General features: G+C 44.6%; 1 protein-coding gene across 1 annotated transcript; it reads right to left on the bottom strand.

Annotated features, from left to right (window-relative positions):
- Positions 1-58: 58 nt before the first annotated feature.
- On the bottom strand, positions 59-20,167 carry LOC124043373 (CTP synthase 1). Its single transcript, XM_046361929.1, has 17 exons — positions 19,953-20,167; positions 17,537-17,725; positions 13,413-13,583; positions 12,954-13,054; positions 12,584-12,784; positions 12,360-12,440; positions 11,955-12,106; positions 7,082-7,214; positions 5,798-5,886; positions 5,409-5,503; positions 3,865-3,971; positions 3,680-3,776; positions 3,287-3,342; positions 3,091-3,187; positions 2,798-2,942; positions 2,443-2,538; positions 59-2,213 (listed from the first exon to the last, which is right to left on the bottom strand). Exons 2-16 carry the CDS (start codon positions 17,700-17,702, stop codon positions 2,463-2,465), a joined length of 1,767 nt encoding a protein of 588 aa, XP_046217885.1. The 5' UTR covers positions 17,703-17,725; positions 19,953-20,167; the 3' UTR covers positions 59-2,213; positions 2,443-2,462.
- Positions 20,168-21,642: the final 1,475 nt, after the last annotated feature.

The following is a 21,642-nucleotide window of genomic DNA, read 5'->3' as shown; positions in this document are numbered from 1 at the left end:
CTTGCCATATGAAGATAAATTATCTTTAATAGGCTGTTGGAAATAAACATTACAGGTGGTTTAGAAAATTGTTAGCCTGTTCAGTGGTCTCTAAGGGTCCCTTCTGTGGTAAAAAAAAAAACTTACCATTGGCCATGTTTAACTGGCCGTGGAACGGCATCAGAGTTCAAGACAACTGGGGAAGATGACGAAAGCTACAACTGCAAAAATATGTTTTGAGCTTTTGTCCAACTCATAGGAACTCTGGCCTCTTTCTAGAATTAAGACTTTGAGGCATTTCACATGATTCAACAATTCCCAGTGGTATTGAAAGGACCATAAATCCAGACTGAGAATTTGCCTACAAATGACTGCTGTTCCACCTTTTTAAGTGAGCACAGCACAAGGGGGGTCTAGTATGCTGCTGCCTAAGCGATAGATTTCTATACTGTTAAGTAATACCAAGCATATGTAGCCAATCACCTTTAGTCTATTTACCCTTAATTTAGCCTACAACCTGTTTTGAGAAATTAATCAAAGGGCTTCAATTGTCTGCTTATGACTATGTACAGGGAGAACATTAAGAGTGACCCATGTTCTGAATTGTTGAAGTGCTGACCAAATAGTTGACTACACCTCTTAATTAATTACAGATTGCCTTGTACAAACTACAGCATAAATATTGTCTGCAGGAAACACTGGAAAGCAGTAAATTAATCTGAATTAACTTTTGCTGCCAGACATGTTGAGAGCCAGGTGTAGAACTGGTAAGATGTTGGTACAGCTTTATGTAGGCCCTAACAGTGCAATTCATGTGTTGTGCAGTGGCTTTGCTGACATGCATCCCACGATTTACATGCTAAAATCGCCACTGGAACATGAGCATGTCCAAATTGAGATCACACGTATCCTTAAGTCTGGAGTTCATGCTTTATTTGAATAGTTTTCGTAGGAAATTGCATGGCCTTAAGAGTAGGTCTAGTCAAAGGCTTTTCGGTGAATCCTATTTCATGGCTCTTTGAAAGCTCAGCTTTCATTCTCTCCCAACTATACCAAGTTACGTTAAATCAATACAGACCAAATTGAGGTGTAAAGTTCTGACGGGCAGGTAACTATTTTTAAACCAGGGACCTTGGTGCTATGTATTGCGATTCAATGTTCCAAACATTGCTCACCATGTTTGTCTCATCACTTTTAGATGAACAAGCTAGAGGAGCCATGTCTGCGTTTTGGCACAGGTACAGCAGATTTAACTTCCTAGCAAAATATCTAATTGATGGGGCTTTTTAATTATTTTTTTCCGCGTAGCTTACCGGAAACAATTGGTCACATAACTCAGTGTCTCCCTTTATAGGGGTTGATTAGTGCCAGTCCACAAACCTGAGGACACTACTGCTAAATGTAATTGAGTTGAATTAAGTACCTAATTTGCCTGGAACAGTCATTCCTATTCATGAATTCAACCCAATGTATACAAAATCTTGATCAAATGCCTAATGAGCAAAGCATGTAAAGGAGGATCATCCTGCTCTTCATTTCAGTAATCACAGAGATCTATAAACCTGTCTGGATTGAAATGAGGCAACATCACATGCAATCTTCACTGACAAAAGGGTTCAACATCCATTGTACTACCAGTAATATTAATTTTACATTAATATAATTTCACAAAGTAAATTCAGTGGCTGAGTAACACTATCACATCAATATAAACAGGTTGTACGTTCTTAACTCAATGAAACCAAAAAGACCCAGTCCCTCAGAATACTGCTATTACACAAGTATGCATAATATATGTCCAGAGATTGGACAAATCCTGACCAATCCATTGGTTTGTTCATCTTTTTTACAGTCCAGTCCTGTATTCTTGTCACTAAAATGCATACAATTCTACCTTGAAGCTATCAAGGGATTTTATTCTGGATAAATAAAGGTCGAAGAAACAGCAGTCACTTCCTTCTCAGACAAAGATAATTATACATATTCAAGACTGCATATAAATGAAAGTCACAAAATAACCATGTATTATACAGTTACGTACTCAATGTACTATGATTGTCAAAAAGTACAAAGAGGTCAATTTCATGATCGTTGTCACGAGCATATAGAAAAATACTAAACAATCCCTTTCAGTTCATCAGTTCAGGAAGGTCAGGAAAAATGTCTAAAAATAAAATTAAAAAAACATTCCATCCCTTGACTTGTGACGATCCTCTTCATTGTTTCTTTCCCCCCTGCAAGAAAGGAAATGTTTGTGTGGTCAGATAAATGGTTCCAACAAATATGTTAGGAACTAGCTGCATGGTTACAGCCAAATATAGCCTCGATTAAGTTAAGTGGCCTGGAAACCGTACCGATTTCACAATCAGTTTGGATTCCAGGCTAGAAAAAAAAACATGTCAAAGAATAAAATGGTCCCTGATGGGTGATTGCAGGGTGTTTGTTTGTAGTGTTGTGGCCTACCTTGTGTTCCGCAGTCACATTCATTCCTGTGAGATGGAGCACTCAGCTATTTCGGAGTCTGGGGTGCTGCTACCGCTCCGATCACTGTACGTGTCCCTACGGAAATGGGATTCATATACTTACACCAACCTCTTCAACACAATATTTGTATTAGAACGGCATACTGTTGCTATAAAATGTTTAAGTTCCACGGAACAATATTAAATTGAGGCAGTTCTTATAACTATGGCTGTCCATTCATTGCCAGCATGGCTGCAGTCTTTCTACAGCCCTACTGCTACATTTAACACAGGCTTACGACTCATTGATACTTGTATGGAATCATACTGATTCTAAGGGAATGTTCGTTGGTTACCGTGGAGACAGGCGGCAGCCCTTGTGCAGGTAGCTCTGTAGTTTCCCGGCTGATGCCAGCAGGAGGCCAAAGTAGGGAGGCGATGGTTTGATGGGGCGAGAGGTGAACTCAGGATGATACTGCACCCCTACGAAATAGGGATGATCTGGAAATCCAGCAGAAAAGGAGATGGTGCTGTAGTTCATGTTAGGTCTGGGTGAAAAGGCACGAGCAAACCTGACCAACAACCATGTAGAGCTAATCTTTTGTCCACCCATATACACATGATCCCTGACTCTCTCTCTCGCTCTTACCGTCTAGCTCGATGATTTCCATTCGCTCGCCTTCTATGTCTTGACCCACAAAGTGAAAGCCTTTCCCCTCAAAGTGCTCCTTCAACTCTGGGTTCACCTGAGACAGGAATAGGAAACAAGTTAAGCACACTGAACCACACCCACTATTGACATGTAGAGGGGATATACAGAGAGAGAAAGTGAACCTCCGACAAACCTCAAAGCGATGTCTGTGTCTCTCATCCACATACTCAACATCTCCGTAAAGTCGTCCTGCAATGAAACAACTATAAGCACAGAGCAGGTATATGGTGTGATTATGACGGTGAGCACAGAGCAGGTATATGGTGTGATTATGACGGTGAGCACAGAGCAGGTATATGGTGTGATTATGACGGTAAAGCACAGAGCAGGTATATGGTGTGATTATGACGGTAAGCACAGAGCAGGTATATGGTGTGATTATGACGGTAAAGCACAGAGCAGGTATATGGTGTGATTATGACAGTAAGCACAGAGCAGGTATATGGTGTGATTATGACGGTGAGCACAGAGCAGGTATATGGTGTGATTATGACGGTGACTTCACTCTCAAAGTTCAGTCTCTTACTTAGAATACTGTTGGTGGTCTTGAAAATGGTCCGTCTCTTTCCCAGCCTCATGGTCCCGCCCATTTGCCCAGGATTGTGTTCTGGCATGTCAATCACCTAGAGCGAAGCAATAAAGGGATATATTTGTTTGTTGGCCTTTAGAACCAGTAAAGGGGAAGAGAGATCTTATGAATGTGGAACCTACCACAGGATGCTTTGATTCGGGATCAAACTCTGTTGAGTTGGCATCTTCCCAGCCTAGCATGTTCCTGGCAAACTCACACACAGCCAGCTGCATCCCTAGACACACACCTGCAAACACATACCAGTCAGGTTAACACGGCACATACACTAAAGTATGTGGACACTCATTCAAATTTGTGGATTTGCCTATTACAGCCACACCCATTGCTGACAGGTGTATAGAATTGAGCACACAGCCATGCAATCTCCATAGCATCCACCAAACTGGATTTGTCCGTCGGACTGCCAGATGGTGAAGCGTTATTCATCACCCCAGAGAACGCATTTCCACTGCTCCAGAGTCCAACGTCGGCGAGCTTTACACCACCCCAGCCGACACATTGGCAGTAGAATGGCCTTACTGAAGAGCTCAGTGACTTTCAACGTGAAACCGTCATAGGATGCCACCTTTTCAGTCAGTTCGGCAAATTTCGGCCCTGCTGGAGCTCCCCCGATCAACTGTGTGTGCTGTTATTGTGAAGTGGAAACATCTAGGAGCAACAACGGCTCAGCCACGAAGTGGTAGGACGCACAAGCTCACAGAACGGGACAGCCGAGTGCTGAAGCACTTAAAAATCGTCTGTCCTTGGTTGCAACACTCAGTACCGAGTTCCAAACTGCCCCTGGAAGCAACGTCAGCACAATATCTGTTCGTTGGGAGCTTCATGAAATGGGTTTCCATGACCGAGCACCCGCCTAAGATCACCATGCGCAATGCCAAGTGTCGGCTGGGGTGGTGTAAAGCTCGCCGACGTTGGACTCTGGAGCAGTGGAAATGCGTTCTCTGGGGTGATGAATAACGCTTCACCATCTGGCAGTCCGACGGACAAATTCAGTTTGGCGGATGCCAGGAGAACACGATCTGCCCCAATGCATAGTGCCAAATGTAAAGTCTGGTGGAGGAAGAATAATGGTCTGGGGCTGTTTTTCATGGTTCTGGATAGGCCCCTTAGTTCCAGTGAAGGGAAATCTTAACGCTACATCCTACAATGACATTCTAGCTGATTCTGTGCTTCCAACTTTGTGGCAACAGTTTGGGGAAGGTCCTTTCCTGTTTCAGCATGACAATGACCCCGTGCGAGGTCCATACAGAAATGGTTTGGAATAACTTCACTGGCCTGTACAGTGCCCTGACCTCAACCCCATCGAACACCTTTGGGATGAATTGGAACGCCAACTTCGAGCCAGACCTAATCACCCAACATCAGTGCCAGACCTCACTAATGCTCTTGTGGCTGAATGGAAGAAAGTCTCCGCAGCAATGTTCCAACATCTAGTGGAAAGCCTTCCCAGAAGAGTGGAGGCTGTTATAGCAGCAAAGGGGGACCAACTCCATAATAATGCCCATGATTTTGTAATGTGATGTTTGACGAGCTCGTGTCCACATACTTCTGGCCATGTAGTGTACATGAAGGATTATAGGAATAGAAAGCTTTAATGTTTTCCTTGCTGTAAAGATTATTGCATCATCATGACTGCCTGCCACTGATACAGCCCATTTGGTACCTAGGAAGGGTTTCTTCTGTTTGCGTGCCCAGTTGATAGCCTGAATCTTCCCTTCTGTCCCTCTGACTCCAAACCCCCCAGGTACCAGGATGCCACTGTGGAGAGAAACACCATAATGAACATATAGACTCACTATACTGACCCCCTTCACTACCAGTACAACAGAGTCCAACTGATCCCCCTAACTCAGTGTTTCACAAAACTCTTCTTGTACCCAGCCACTTCTACTTACTTGAAGTGTTTAAATTCAAGCATACCTGATTCAACTGGATAAATCAGGTGTGCTGGTACTGAACTACCGTAGGTCAAATAAGTTGAACTTGCTGGGGGTACAAAAAGCGGATTGGAAAACAATGCCATAGCAGGTGCCTGGACTCTACCATACTCACTCAGCACTGCAGAGTTTTTGCCACGCCTCGTGGTACTTCACGGGCTCCTCCGTCAGTGTGTTTGGCTCCAGGTCTGCTGAGTCAATATACTGAGAGAGAGAGAGAGAAATGTGGGGAGAGAGAGAAGGGGGAGAAGCGACAAGCGGTTGCTATTTTAGGCGTCTCAAGACACATGATAGGACGCATCTTATCCTAGTTATGACATGACTGCACAAACAAATAAGACTTCAACATGCATTCACCCTGTATAGCAGCAATCTTCTATCTCCAAAATAAAAACCTGTTCCCGAGGTCATCAAAGCCAGAGTAAAAGTATCATTTAGCCTTGCTGTATCAGAAACAAAATAAAAACCTGTTTCTGAGGTCATCAAAGCCAGAGTGAAAGTAGCATTTAGCCTTGCTGTATCAGAAACAAAATAGAACACCTGTTCCTGAGGTCATCAAAGCCAGAGTAAAAGTATCATTTAGCCTTGCTGTATCAGAAACAAAATAAAAACCTGTTCCTGAGGTCATCAAAGCCAGAGTAAAAGTATCATTTAGCCTTGCTGTATCAGAAACAAAATAAAAACCTGTTCCTGAGGTCATCAAAGCCAGAGTAAAAGTATCATTTAGCCTTGCTGTATCAGAAACAAAATAGAAACCCGTTCCTGAGGTCATCAAAGCCAGAGTAAAAGTATTATTTAGCCTTGCTGTATCAGAAACAAAATAAAAACCTGTTCCTGAGGTCATCAAAGCCAGAGTAAAAGTATCATTTAGCCTTGCTGTATCAGAAACAAAATAAAAACCTGTTCCTGAGGTCATCAAAGCCAGAGTAAAAGTATCATTTAGCCTTGCTGTATCAGAAACAAAATAAAAACCTGTTCCTGAGGTCATCAAAGCCAGAGTAAAAGTATCATTTAGCCTTGCTGTATCAGAAACAAAATAAAAACCTGTTCCTGAGGTCATCAAAGCCAGAGTAAAAGTATCATTTAGCCTTGCTGTATCAGAAACAAAATAGAAAACCTGTTCCTGAGGTCATCAAAGCCAGAGTAAAAGTATCATTTAGCCTTGCTGTATCAGAAACAAAATAGAAAACCTGTGCACGGCAGTGAATCTTCAAGGTGCTTGTGGTTCTACGGCTGGTTTCTCCAGACAAAGATTAAGCGTAATCTTGGACTACAATTCATTTTCTACATTGAAGATGTTTCTTAGTCCAGGACTAGTCTTATTATATGTCCAGGAAACTGGCATGCAGTGCCTTCCAAGTGTGTAGCTTGTACAAGTCTGAAGTTTGTGCGTGTTTACCTTGATCTCCAGTTTGTGGTTGATGGCTAGGGCCGAGTGTTCCAGAGCTTTGATGACTGACGCGTAGGAGTCTGTGAACTTGGTGTATTTCCCCACCAGGGCTATAGAACACTGCTCTAGGAGCCTGTCTGACCTGGGATTCAAACACACACCACAGGCAAGGTTATATGCCGCGTTCAAAACAACTGGGAACTCAGAAATCTCCGACTTCAGTGCACTCAAGACAACAGGGAACTGTTGAAACTCGCTCCGGCTGAGGAAAATTGTTTTGAACGGTCATCCAACTCGGATACTCTGACATCTTTCTAGGGCTCCAACCTGAAGATCACTGATGTCATGATTTGACCTTGTTTCTTTCTTCGAGTTCCCAGTTGTCTTGAAAGCACCAATAATCTGAATACAGGTCACTCCACGGTGCTGCAAAAGAGCAGGTGAATAGGCATACAGTATCTCTATTTCTCACCCAGGCATGTTCTTTATCAAGGGTTCAGATCAAATTTTATTGGACACATACACATGGTTAGCAGATGTTAATGCGAGTGTAGCGAAACGCTTGTGCTTCTAGTTCTGACAGTACAGTAATATCTAACAAGTAATCTAACAACTTCCCAACAACTACCAAATACACAAATCTAAAAAGGTGTGAATGAGAATATGTACATGAAAATATATGGATGAGCGATGGCCTCAGCGACATAGGCAAGGTGCAATAGATGCTATAAAATACAGTACATAAATATGAGTAATGTAAGATATGTAAACAATATTTAAAAAGTGGCATTGTTTAAAGTGACTCGTAATCCATTTATTAAAAGTGGCCTTAAGATAGAAGCTGTTTACCCCCGGTGATGCGTTGTGCAGACTGCATCACTCTCTGGAGAGCCTTGCGGATGAGGGCGGTGCAGTTGCCATATCAGGCTGTGATACAGCCTCGATTGTGCATCTGTAAAGGTTTGTCAGGGTTTTAGGTGACAAGCCAAATTTCTTCACCTCCTGAGATTGAAGGGGCGCTGTTGCGCCTTCACCACAGTCTGTGTGGATGGACCATCTCAGTGTGTCTGTGATGTGTGTGCTGAATAACTTAACACATTCACCTTTTCCATTGCTGTCCCTTCAATGTGGACAGGGGGGTGCTCCATCTGCTGTTTCCAGAAGTCTACGATCATCTCCTTTGTTTTGTTGACGTTAAGTGAGAGGTTGTTTTTCTGACACCACACTCAGAGTGTCCCCACCTCCTCCCTGTAGGCTGTCTCGTCGTTATTGGTAATCAAGCCCACTACTGTTGTGTCATCTGCAAACTTGATGATTGAGTTGGGGGCGTGCATGGCCACGCAGTAGGGGGTGAACAGGTAGAACAGGAGCAGGCTGAGCACACACCCTTGTGGGGTACCCGTGTTGAGGGTCAGCGAAGTGGAATGTTGTTTCCTACCATCACCACCTGGGGGCGTCGTCAGAAAGGCCAGGACCCAATTGCACAGGGCGGGGTTGAGACCCAGGGTTTCCAGCTTGATGATGAGCTTGGAGGGTAATATGGTGTTGAATGCTGAGCTGTAGTCAATGAACAGCATTCTTACATTAATTATTCCTCTTGTCCAGATGGGATAGGACAGTGTGATGGCGATTGCGTCGTCTGTGGACCTGTTGGGACGGTATGCAAACTGAAGTGGGTCTAGGGTGGCAGGTAAGGTGGAGGTGATATGATCCTTGACTAGTCTCTCAAAGCACTTTATGATGACAGAAGTGAGTGACACCGGACCGGACGGTAGTCATTTAGTTCAGTTATCTTTGCCTTCTTGGGTACAGGAACAATGGTGGCCATCTTGAAGCATGTGGGGACAGCAGACTGTGACAGGGAGCGATTGAATATGTCCGTAAACACACCAGCGCATGCTCTGAGGACGCGCCTATGTATGCCGCCTGGGCCAGCAGCCCTGCGAGGTTCAACACGTTTAAATGTTTACTCACGTTGGCCACGGAGGGGGGGAGGGGCGCACGCAGTCCTTGTTGGTGGGGCGCGACGGTGGCACTGTATTATGCTCAAAGCGGGCAAAGAAGGTGCTTAGTTTGTCTGATAGCGTGATGTCGGTGTCCGTGACGTGGCTGTTTTTTTTTTGTAGTCTGATTTCCTGTAGACCCTGCCACATATGTCTCGTGTCTCAGCCATCAAATTGTGACTCCATTTTGTCTCTGTACTGACATTTTGCTTGTTTGATTGCCAAGTTAAGGGAATAACTACAGTGTTTATATTAAGCCATATTCCCAGACCTCTTTCCGTGGATAAATGCGGTGGTTCACGCTTTCAGTTTTGCGCGAATGCCACCATTCATCCACGGTCTCTGTTTAGGGTAGGTTTTAATAGTCACAGTGGGTCCAACATCTCCAATGCACTTCTTTATAAACTCACTCACCGAGTCAGCTTATAGATCGATGTGGTTATCTGAGCCTGACTGGAACATATTCCGAATGGTCAGACCAGCATTGAATGGTGCTAGTCACTGGTACATCCTGTTTGAGTTTCTGCCTATAAGACGGTAGGATCAAGATGGCGTCGTGGTCGGATTTTCCGAAGGGTGGGCGGGGGAGGTATTTGTATGAATTGCGGAAGTAAGAGTGGCAGTGGTTGAATGTATTACACCCGAGCGTAGTGCAATCAATATGCTGATAGAATTTCGGTAGCCTTGTTCTCAAATTTGCTTTGTTAAAATTCCCAGCTACAATAAATGCAGCCTCAGGATATATGGTTTCCAGTTTACATAGAGTCCAGCGAACTTCCTTTAGGGCCATCTTGCTGTCTGTTTGAGGGGGAATGTACACAGCTGTGAAGATAACTGACAAGAATTCTCTTGGAAGATAATATGGCCGGCATTTGATTGTAAGGAATTCTAGATTGGGTGAGCAGAAGGACTTGAGTTGCTTTATGTTGTTATGATTACACCATGAGTCGTTAATCATCAAGTATACACCCCCGCCCTTCCTCTTCCCAGAGAGGAGTTTATCTCTGTTGGCGCGATGCATGGAGAAGCCCGGTGGCTGAAACAATTCCGACAACATATCCTGAGAAAGCCATGTTTCCGTGAAATTGAGAATGTTACAATCTCTGATGTCTCTCTGGAAGGCAACCCTTTGAATTTTATCTAACTTGTTGAGAGACTGGACATTGGCGAGTAGTATACTCGAGGGCGGTGGGCGATGTACACGTCTACGGAGCCTGACCAGGAGGCCGACCCGTCTGCGGCACCGTTGTTTTGGATTGGCTTCTGGGATTAGGTCCATTGACCTGAGTGGTGGTCCAAACAGAGGATCACCTTCGGGAAAGTCTTATTTCTGGTCGTAATGTTGGTAAGTTGAAATTGCTCTTATATCCAATAGTTCTTCCTGGCTGTATGTAATAATACAGTGAGGCAAAAAAGTATTTAGTTGGCCACCAATTGTGCAAGTTCTGCCACTTAAAAAGATGAGAGAGGCCTGTAATTTTCAACATGGGTACACTTCAACTATGACAGACAAAATGAGAAATAAAATCCAGAAAATCACATTGTAGGATTTTTTATGAATTTATTTGCAAATTATGGTGGAAAATAAGAATTTGGTCAATAACAAAAGTTTATCTCAATACTAGGTCAAACGTTTTCTGTAAGTCTTCACAAGGTTTTCACACTGTTGCTGGTATTTTGGCCCATTCCTCCATGCAGATCTCCTCTAGAGCAGTGATGTTTTGGGGCTGTTGCTGGGCAACACAGACTTTCAGCTCTCTCCAAATATTTTCTATGGGGTTAAGATCTGGAGACTGGCTAGGCCACTCTAGGACCTTGAAATGCTTCTTACGAAGCCGCTTCTTACGAAGCAACTCCTTCGTTGCACGGGTGGTGTGTTTGGGATCATTGTCATGCTGAAAGACCCAGCCACATTTAATCTTCAATGCACTTGCTGATGGTAGGCTTTGTTACTTTGGTCCCAGCTCTCTGCAGGTCATTCACTACCCCCCCGTGTGGTTCTGGGATTTTTGCTCACCGTTCTTGTGATCATTTTGACCCCACGGGGTGAGATTTTGCGTGGAGCCCCAGATCGAGGGAGATTATCAGTGGTCTTGTATGTCTTCCATTTCCTAATGATTGCTCCCACAGTTGATTTTTTCAAATCAAGCTGCTTACCTATTGCAGATTCAGTCTTCCCAGCCTAGTGCAGGTTTACAATTTTGTTTCTGGTGTCCTTTGACAGCTCTTTGGTCTTGGCCATAGTGGAGTTTGGAGTGTGACTGTTTGAGGTTGTGGACAGGTGTCTTTTATACTGATAACAAGTTCAAACAGCTGCCATTAATACAGGTAACGAGTGGAGCACAGAGGAGCCTCTTAAAGAAGAAGTTACAGGTCTGTGAGAGCCAGAAACCTTGCTTACATATTTTCCACCATAATTTGCAAATAAAATAAAAATCCTACAATGTGATTGTCTTCTTTTTTTCTCTCCCTCATTTTGTCTGTCATAGTTAAAGTGTACCTATGATGAAAATTACAGACCTCTCATCTTTTTAAGTGGGAGAACTTGCACAATTGGTGGCTGACTAAATACTTTTTTTGCCCCACTCTACTTATGATTTCCTGGGGTAACAATTTAAGAAATAATACATAAAAAAATAAAAAATACTGCATAGTTTTTTGTTTCTACCTAATAGTTAATTGTCTTCACCTGGTGTCCCAGCTCTGAATTAGTCCCTTATTCGAAGGACCGACATTGGACAGACCTGGGCCCGGTTTCCCAAAAGCATCTTAAGGCCAAGTTCATCATTAGAACCATTGAGCTCAATGGGTCTAAATAATTGAGTGCTACCAGTCCCAGAGATTGCCTGCCCGCACACCTAGCAGACACACCTACCCACCTGTCAGACATCTCCTTCCACTTGGTAAGCATCTTCCTGGGGCGTGTCTCTATAGGAAGTTCTAGTCTCTGACAGAAGTAGCCTACCACCCCCTGGTCCTCCAGTAGCAAAGGCACTCTGTAGATGGACGACACGTCTGCCACGCAGATCACCTGGGGGAGGAGAGGAGAAAAGAGCATACACTCAGGCACAACTAGATGTTTCACTGGTTCTTCCTCCATTCATCTCTCCTCGCATCCTTCTCAAAAACACAGATGGAAAAGTCAATGGGGAGGAACCTTGGATATTTTCCCCCAATACGGTTGGGAAGGAGGCGAGGAGATGATATGTGAGGAATCGCTGGGAAGACTTATTGTGCCAGTGTCGCGTTTCATCCTAGTGTGTGGCTGTAGGATCAGGTCTTACCTGTTCAGGTTCTACGTGACAAAACATGGAGATCTTCTCTTTGACAGAGTTCTCCAGGGGAGTGGAGCAGCGACACATGATCTAGAGGGTTTTGAGAACACAATTAGCTAATAGGCAATCCTTAAACACTAAAATCTATAAAATGGACAGAAAAGTGGTTATGACTGTCATACCTTGCCACACTTGGTCAAATTTGGTAGAAACTTGGTCAAATTTAAACTCACCAGATCAGGAGACAGGCCCAGTCCCCTGAGCTCTCTGACACTGTTCTGAGTGGGCTTGGACTTCTGCTCTCCTGTGGCACTGGGCTGTGGTACCAGGCTGACGTGGATGTTACAAAAGTTCTCCCTCTTCACCTTAAACTGGAACTGCCTGAAGGCTTCGATGAAAGGCATGCTCTCGATGTCTCCCACGGTGCCTCCTAGCTGCACACATGAACATACATACCGGGAAACACAATTACACAGGAATACAACTAGTAACAAACCAGCCTGAAATGACTCCTCAAGTACATATGCCACACTAATATCAAACCAAGAAAGGGTATCAGGAAGTCATTGATCTACCCCTTTACAAATAATCATAATATTTTACCTCGATGACACAGATCTGAGGCTCCACACCGTCATCGTCAACAGGTACTCTAGCCTGACGCATCACCCACTCCTGGATGGCATCAGTGATGTGGGGCACCACTGCAAAGGACACACCAAACAGGGACAGTTAGTCTGGATATGCATAGAAAATTTCACAAGAGAACTTGATATATCATATCCTTCCTCTTTGGTTCTTCGTAGGATATGGGACAGAGGTCAGAACTGCCATGCCAAAAAATCTAAATCAAATTCACCTCAACTATTCAACCAAGATCTGAACTCCCATATGCCCAGTCTCTCTCTCACCATGACTTGGTTTTACCCTGTACTGTCTTTCCCACGTAATCCCCTATCCTCGTTATTGACAGACTGGCAGATCTTCCTCTAACCTCTGGTTATACTGGTTCTCCCCCAGTCATTCCAGGCTTATTCCACACCGTCTTACAGGTAGTCTTACCCTGTACAGTCTTCCCCAGGTAGTCTCCTCTCCTCTCCTTGTTGATGACAGACTGGTAGATCTTGCCAGTGGTCAGGTTGTTGTCTTTGGTCAGTCTGATGTCCAGGAACCTCTCGTAGTTCCCCAGGTCCAGATCCACCTCACCCCCATCATCCAGCACAAACACCTCACCTGGACAGAGACCAGAGGAACAGGGTTAAAACCCCTCACCTGGAGAGAGACTAGAGGAACAGGGTTAAAACCCCTCACCTGGAGAGAGACTAGAGGAACAGGGTTAAAACCCCTCACCTGAAGAGAGACTAAAGAAACAGGGTTAAAACCCCTCACCTGGAGAGAGACTAGAGAAACAGGGTTAAAACCCCTCACCTGGAGAGAGACTAGAGGAACAGGGTTAAAACCCCTCACCTGTAGAGAGACTAGAGGAACAGGGTTAAAACCCCTCACCTGTAGAGAGACTAGAGAAACAGGGTTAAAACCCCTCACCTGGAGAGACTAGAGAAACAGGGTTAAAACCCCTCACGTGGAGAGAGACTAGAGGAACAGGGTTAAAACCCCTCACCTGGAGAGAGACTAGAGGAACAGGGTTAAAACCCCTCACCTGGAGAGAGACTAGAGGAACAGGGTTAAAACCCCTCACCTGGAGAGAGACTAGAGAAACAGGGTTAAAACCCCTCACCTGGAGAGAGACTAGAAGAACAGGGTTAAAACCCCACACCTGGAGTGAGACTAGAGGAACAGGGTTAAAACCCCTCACCTGGAGAGAGACTAGAGGAACAGGGTTAAAACCCCTCACCTGGAGAGAGACTAGAGAAACAGGGTTAAAACCCCTCACCTGGAGAGAGACTAGAGAAACAGGGTTAAAACCCCTCACCTGGAGAGAGACTAGAAGAACAGGGTTAAAACCCCTCACCTGGAGTGAGACTAGAGGAACAGGGTTAAAACCCCTCACTTGGAGAGAGACTAGAGAAACAGGGTTAAAACCCCTCACCTGGAGAGACTAGAGAAACAGGGTTAAAACCCCTCACCTGGAGAGAGACTAGAGAAACAGGGTTAAAACCCCTCACCTGGAGAGAGACTAGAGAAACAGGGTTAAAACCCCTCACCTGGAGTGAGACCAGAGGAACAGGGTTAAAAACCCCTCACGTGGAGAGAGGACTAGAGGAACAGGGTTAATTAAAACCCCTCACGTGGAGAGAGACTAGAGGAACAGGGTTAAAACCCCTCACCTGGAGAGAGACTAGAGGAACAGGGTTAAAACCCCTCACCTGGAGACTAGAGGAACAGGGTTAAAACCCCTCACCTGGAGAGAGACTAGAGAAACAGGGTTAAAACCCCTCACCCGGAGAGAGACTAGAGAAACAGGGTTAAAACCCCTCACATGGAGAGAGACTAGAGAAACAGGGTTTAAAAACCCCTCACCTGGAGAGAGACTAGAGAAACAGGGTTAAAACCCCTCACCTGGAGAGAGACTAGAGAAACAGGGTTAAAACCCCTCACCTGTAGAGACTAGAGAAACAGGGTTAAAACCCCTCACCTGTAGAGACTAGAGGAACAGGGTTAAAACCCCTCACCTGTAGAGAGACTAGAGAAACAGGGTTAAAACCCCTCACCTGAAAAAAGTAGGGGAGTGGCATGGTTAAAACCCCTCACCTGAAAGAAGTAGGGGAGTGGCATGGTTAAAACCCCTCACCTGTAGAGAGACTAGAAAAACAGGGTTTAAAACCCCTCACCTGAAAGAAGTAGGGGAGTGGCATGGTTAAAACCCCTCACCTGAAAGAAGTAGGGGAGTGGCATGGTTAAAACCCCTCACCTGTAGAGAGACTAGAGAAACAGGGTTAAAACCCCTCACCTGAAAGAAGTAGGGGAGTGGCATGGTTAAAACCCCTCACCTGAAAGAAGTAGGGGAGTGGCATGGTTAAAACCCCTCACCTGAAAGAAGTAGGGGAGTGGCATGGTTAAAACCCCTCACCTGAAAGAAGTAGGGGAGTGGCATGGTTAAAACCCCTCACCTGGAGAGAGACTAGAGGAACAGGGTTAAAACCCCTCACCCGAAAGAAGTAGGGGAGTGGCATGGTTAAAACCCAACACCTGGAGAGAGACTAGAGGAACAGGGTTAAAACCCCTCACCTGTAGAGAGACTAGAGGAACAGGGTTAAAACCCCTCACCTGTAGAGAGACTAGAGGAACAGGGATAAAACCCAACACACAAACACCCGATTCTGCTCATTTTATTTGATGTCCATGTCTCCATCTGTATGGATGTTGATCTAAACTCAGCAAAAAAAGAAACGTCCCTTTTACAGGACCCGGTCTTTCAAAGATAATTAGTAGAAATCCAAATAACTTCACAGATCTTCAGTGTAAAGGGTTTAAACACCGTTTAAACAATTAATGAACACAATTAATGAACATGCACCCTAGGAACGGTCGTTAAGACACTAACAGCTTACAGACGGTAGGCTTTTAAGGTCACAGTTATGAAAGAGTTCTTTCTACTGACTCTGAAAAAGACCAAAAGAAAGATGCCCAGGGTCCCTGCTCATCTGCGCGAACGTGCCTTAGGCATGCTGCAAGGAGGCATGAGAACTGCAGATGTGGCCAGGGCAATACATTGCAATGTCTGTACTGTGAGACGCCTAAGACAACGCTACAGGGAGACAGGACGGACAGCTGATCGCCCTCACAGTGCAGACCACATGTAACAACACCTGCACAGGATCGGTACATCCGAACATCACACCTGCGGGACAGGTACAGGATGGCAACAACAACTGCCCAAGTTACACCAAGAACACACAATCCCTCCATCAGTGCTCAGACTGTCCTCAATAGGCTGAGAGAGGCTGGACTGAGGGCTTGTAGGCCTGTTGTAAGGCAGGTCCTCACCAGATATCAACGGCAACAACGTCGCCTATTTGCACAAACCCACCGTCGCTGGACCAGACAGGACTGGCAAAAAGTGCTCTTCACTAACGAGTCACAGTTTTGGCTCACCAGGGGTGATGGTTGGAGTCGCACTTATCATCGAAGGAATGAGCATTACACCGAGGCCTGTACTCTGGAGCGGGATCGATTTGGAGGTGGAGGGTCTGTCATGGTCTGGAGGGTCTGTCATGTCACAGCATCATCGGAGTGAGCTTGTTGTCATTGCAGGCAATCTCAACCCTGTGTGTTACAGGGAAGACATCCTCCTCCCTCATATGGTACCCTTCCTGCAGGCTCATCCTGACATGACCCTCCAGCTTGACAATGCCACCAGCCATACTGCTCGTTCTGTGCGTGATTTCCTGAAACACAGGAATGTCAGTCTTCTGCCATGGCCAGCGAAGAGCCCAGATCTCAATCCCATTGAGCACATCTGGGACCTGTTGGATCGGAGGATGAGGGCTAGGGCCATTTCCCACAGAAATGTCTGGGAACGTGCAGGTGCCTTAGTGGAAGAGTGGGGTAACATCTCACAACAAGAACTGGCAAATCTGGTGCAGTCCATGAGGAGGAGATGTACTGCAGTACTTAATGCAGCTGGTGGCTGTTACCTTTGTTCAGGGACACATTATTCAATTTCTGTTAGTCACATGTCTGTGGAACTTGTTCAGTTTATGTCTCAGTTGTTGAATCTTGTTATGTTCATACAAATATTTACACATGTTAAGTTTGCTGAAAATAAACACAGTTGACAGTGAGAGTACGGTTCTTTTTTTGGCGAGTTTAGATTATTGCTGTACACTTCTGCACACACACACACACAACACCAAGATGAATTCCTAGTAAAATTTATTGCATAGCAATAACGGTATATGATTCTGACTACTGTGCTTCAGCAGAGTCATTCCATAACAAACTAAGAATAGCACTTGGGAGGCCTCATGGCATATAATACTTTTACAGTGTAGTTTTCAACCTATTTTAGTTAGGTAGCCGTTTCTTATGTTTCATGATCCTGGACTTACTCTTGAGAAGCACTGGTGTAGATCATGTATTAGATACAACTATTTTGTGAACAGAGTTACACCGCATACACAACACAGATGTCATAAACTGATGGGACACAGAACATAGAAATAGAATGCCATTGTCATAGAATTCACTCTATTTCTATGATACAGAACATTTCCTGGACTCACCGTGCTCGTACGGAGAGAAGGTCCCAGCGTCTATGTTGATGTAGGGGTCGATCTTGATGGCAGTGACGCGCAGACCACATGACTTGAGAATGGTTCCCACGCTGGAGGCGATGATCCCCTTCCCGATGCCAGAGATGACGCCACCAGTGACCAGGATGTACTTCATTGTGGCACTGGGTAGGAGTAGGGCTGTGGAGGTCATTACATTTTATCAGCTGGTTTTTGTCACGCAAAAGACTGCCGGTCTCACGGTAACGGACCGTTAATTAACAACATGTTGAGCATCTCCAGGCCTCCATGCATACAAGCCACTGAGGTGTGCTTTTGGAACATCTACATTTTAAAAAGTCTAATAAATCAATTTAAGATACACCATCACAATACATCCATTATTTATTTTATTCAGGTCTAAAGAAACATTATGATATGAAGAAAATGTATTTCAGAAGAACAGAATATGAGTTGGTCTACTGTATGTTACCTGGCTATGTGCCATGCCATAGACTGTAGACTTGTTCAGTTAGCAGACAAGATATGCTTATAAGTCCAGTGGCATTATTTTATATTAAATGATTTTATATGCTAGATTTAAAGTTATTTGGCAACTTTAGTTGTAAATGATACAAACCTTAGAATACCTTTAGAAATCAAAAGATATATGGGCTGCATGATGCGACGAGAGACTATTAATGACTTGAGAAAGTCGCTAAAAAAACTTTACGCTCTGTTCATTGCCTCAGGCTGCACACGCTGTTCTCTCTTCAAATGATCATATTTTCACCCATCAGACTTCTCAATTGAATCGTCTCTACTAATATGTAAAATGAGTTTTGATTTAGAATGGTCTATTATCAGATGTGAAGGGACTGGAGCAGGGGGGAAAAGACAGGTCATCCTTGTGGATGAGACCGCTTTCCCTCCTGGTTGTTTCTCAACCATGCTGGGTAGGCAAGCCGTTATTTCACTCCATACATCAACCACTGTTTGAGGAGCGTGCAGCTATTTCATTCAACTGTTGACATCCCCTCTCTCTGCACTCTAAAGAAAGGAATGAAGGAGAGAGGGGAGGAGATGGAAACGCATGGTGGTGAGATATTCTGTAGCTAAAGGTCATGTCAGCCTATTAATTATGAAAATATAAAACATGCCCAATTACCAGTCTATTCAAAACCACATTCACTATAATTGTAGGCCAACTCCAAGTTTGATTAATGTAGGTTACCAACTATGTATCAAAGAGATTAAATCAGCTTTTTTAATCGTTATTTTACTTCAGGTTTTCTTTCAGGATTGAGCTCATATATAGGCCTATGCATAAGCTAATATACATGTGTGTTTTTAATTAATCATCACCTGAGAAAGGTTGTACATTTCATTATGTTAGGCTTTGAAACAACATCCACAAAGACCATGGTTTCCACTCAATTTCAACCTGTTGTTAAACTTCTGTCTTCAAATTGATCAATCACAGTGAGGTGAGTTTTAAAAGTATATACTGTTTTGACAAGTGTGATTTTCGATCCCATTTGCATTGATGTCAGAGTGGTTAGAGGGACAACAGAGCCCTGAGTGGAGGGCCAGGCCATTAGCGACCTGATGATCGTCAGCGAGGGTAATACTAACGTATGTCCAGAGTACATAAAAGGAGATTAACTGGACTCAATGGTCACAATAGCATTTTACTGCGGGTCATGGCTGTGGGTGAGGCGGTAATAAGGTCACCTCAACAGCCCTAGATAGGAGACAATAATACTCAGTTGATCAACTGTAGTTGATTGATTTATAAGTATCTACTTGAGGCGCCAGGTAGCCTAGAGGTTGGAGGTGCGCTATAGCAACTGGAGAATTCCTGATTCCTATCGTTCTGTCCACGTTATCACTGACCATGCGCGCGAAGGTACAGAACATGCAAAGACCACACAGTATGAGAAACTTCGGTACCGGGTGGAGAAGGCGCGCGCATCTGAGGAATCACATTACTTTTTCGCTCAATTAATTTAAACGTTTTAATTGTTTTAATCTAGCTACTTTCAGTAAATGCAACAACAACGTTATAACTGCTTTGCTCGTTGAAAAACATCACACCAGTTGTAACACGAGTTACCGAGAGGTCTTGCAACATATATAGTCACGTTAGCTAGTTACTGGGCAGTTAGCTTTAATAGCTAGTTATCTAGCTATCCTATCCCATTAACAATGGTTGTGAGCCACACTAGCTGGCCAGCGATCTAAACTGAATCATAGGCCAGTGCACGAATCGATGTACCACGCGCCCAAACCTACGTCCGATTACAGTGCGAGAAATATATCAAACGCTGACTCCAAGGACTGCATCACATGTCAACTGAGCTAGCAAGGTAACAGTAGGCTACATCAGGGCTGCAGTTATGTTCACAAAGCATGTTTTTCAACTCACCAAAAATAAATGGTGCACTGCGGTCAAACGGTAAGTCTTCGAACTTGATTTTAAATTGTCAATGTATAGAACATATATTTTTTTCCTTCAAATCTCTAATAAAAAAAAAGTAATTGATTTAGAATGTAGCTTAGCTACCATCCATCCACTCCAACACGTGTTGATTGGCCAATCTAATACTACCAGAGCCGTACAGAAAAGACAAACCGGTAGGGGTGGTCGAGGACACCAAGATTGCGTAGGATCTGCGCATGCACCACGCTGGAAACGTAAATATTCTTCTTCTGCACTTGGCAGACAAGACGCTGTGTTGCGTATTGCTGCCTTTCGCAGGTTGGAGTGCGGATTGCCCAATTTGGTCACCCCCCAAAAAAGGGAAAAGAGGAATGGGAACATCTTAAATTCCACCACCATCCAACCCTGTACCTAAGCACTATCCCCCAAACCCACCACCCCTACCCCACTACTTTGGCCCTAAATAATCCTAAACCAAGCTGTCGGCCTGGGAGGAATGGAACCCCTTCTCTCAACTTTCTGTAGATCTTCTGCAATAAAATCTCCCACAACCAAATATTTCTCTGCTGCTGCAACTACATTTAAGTCATTTACATTACATTTAAGTCATTTAGCAGACGCTCTTATCCAGAGCGACTTACAAATTGGTGCATTCACCTTATGACATCCAGTGGAACAGTCACTTTACAATAGTGCATCTAAATCTTAAAGGGGGTGGGGGGGTGAGAAGGATTACTTATCCTATCCTAGGTATTCCTTAAAGAGGTGGGGTTTCAGGTGTCTCCGGAAGGTGGTGATTGACTCCTCTGTCCTGGCGTCGTGAGGGAGTTTGTTCCACCATTGGGGGGCCAGAGCAGCGAACAGTTTAGACTGGGCTGAGCGGGAACTGTACTTCCTCAGTGGTAGGGAGGCGAGCAGGCCAGAGGTGGATGAACGCAGTGCCCTTGTTTGGGTGTAGGGCCTGATCAGAGCCTGGAGGTACTGAGGTGCCGTTCCCCTCACAGCTCCGTAGGCAAGCACCATGGTCTTGTAGCGGATGCAAGCTTCAACTGGAAGCCAGTGGAGAGAGCGGAGGAGCGGGGTGACGTGAGAGAACTACCACATCTATCTAACGTGATTTCTGCTCCATCAATGCAGTGCAGTTGATCACCATGGCTATAAATGGAAGAAATCCAACCTTGCTAAAATTCATCCTCTCTGGCTTTCTCTCTTCAGGCCTAGTCAATGGGAGCCTCCCAGTCGACTTACCCTTGAGCTATCCTCTACTCTCTTCACTGCCTCCGCATAGGAAACTGTCCCACAAACACTGGCTCAACCGATCTCTCTCACAGGGCACTTTGGATCTCAAAATGCATGGGCCCCTCACAGTTGGCACACAGTGCTTTCTCTATACCAGCTGCACACTCCCCCTGACTATACCCTCCTGGACACACTCACATTGTGAGATCTCCCTTCTCCACACTGCTGTGTCTGAATCCTTGGCACCGAAATGGGTTCGGAACCTAGACTGTCACAGAATAGTAGCAAATATAACCTAACCTGACCTTATCAGGAAGAAACTCTGTGTCAAAGATCAACAAGACAGACAGGGTATTCTCAGTCTTGCCATTGCCACCGGTTCTACGTCTCAGCAAACAGCAGGCGTCACAAACACTAGGAATATTCCTTTTCAGTT

Source organism: Oncorhynchus gorbuscha, linkage group LG09 (assembly GCF_021184085.1).
Source record: "Oncorhynchus gorbuscha isolate QuinsamMale2020 ecotype Even-year linkage group LG09, OgorEven_v1.0, whole genome shotgun sequence".
In the NCBI taxonomy this organism is placed as follows: Eukaryota; Metazoa; Chordata; class Actinopteri; order Salmoniformes; family Salmonidae; genus Oncorhynchus; species Oncorhynchus gorbuscha.
The sequence above is the reverse complement of the archived record's forward strand: the minus strand, read 5'-3'. Positions and strand labels throughout refer to the sequence as shown.

Bases quoted from the DNA above. Each gene is read 5' to 3' on its own strand.
- LOC124043373 (XM_046361929.1), bottom strand. From the start codon at position 17,702: ATGAAGTACATCCTGGTCACTGGTGGCGTCATCTCTGGCATCGGGAAG. The intron at 13,584-17,536 runs GTGAGTCCAGGA...GTCTCTGTCCAG, and splicing joins CTTCTCTCCGTACGAGCACG to GTGAGGTGTTTGTGCTGGAT. The intron at 5,887-7,081 runs GTAAACACGCAC...TCTCTCTCTCAG, and splicing joins ACCACAAACTGGAGATCAAG to TATATTGACTCAGCAGACCT.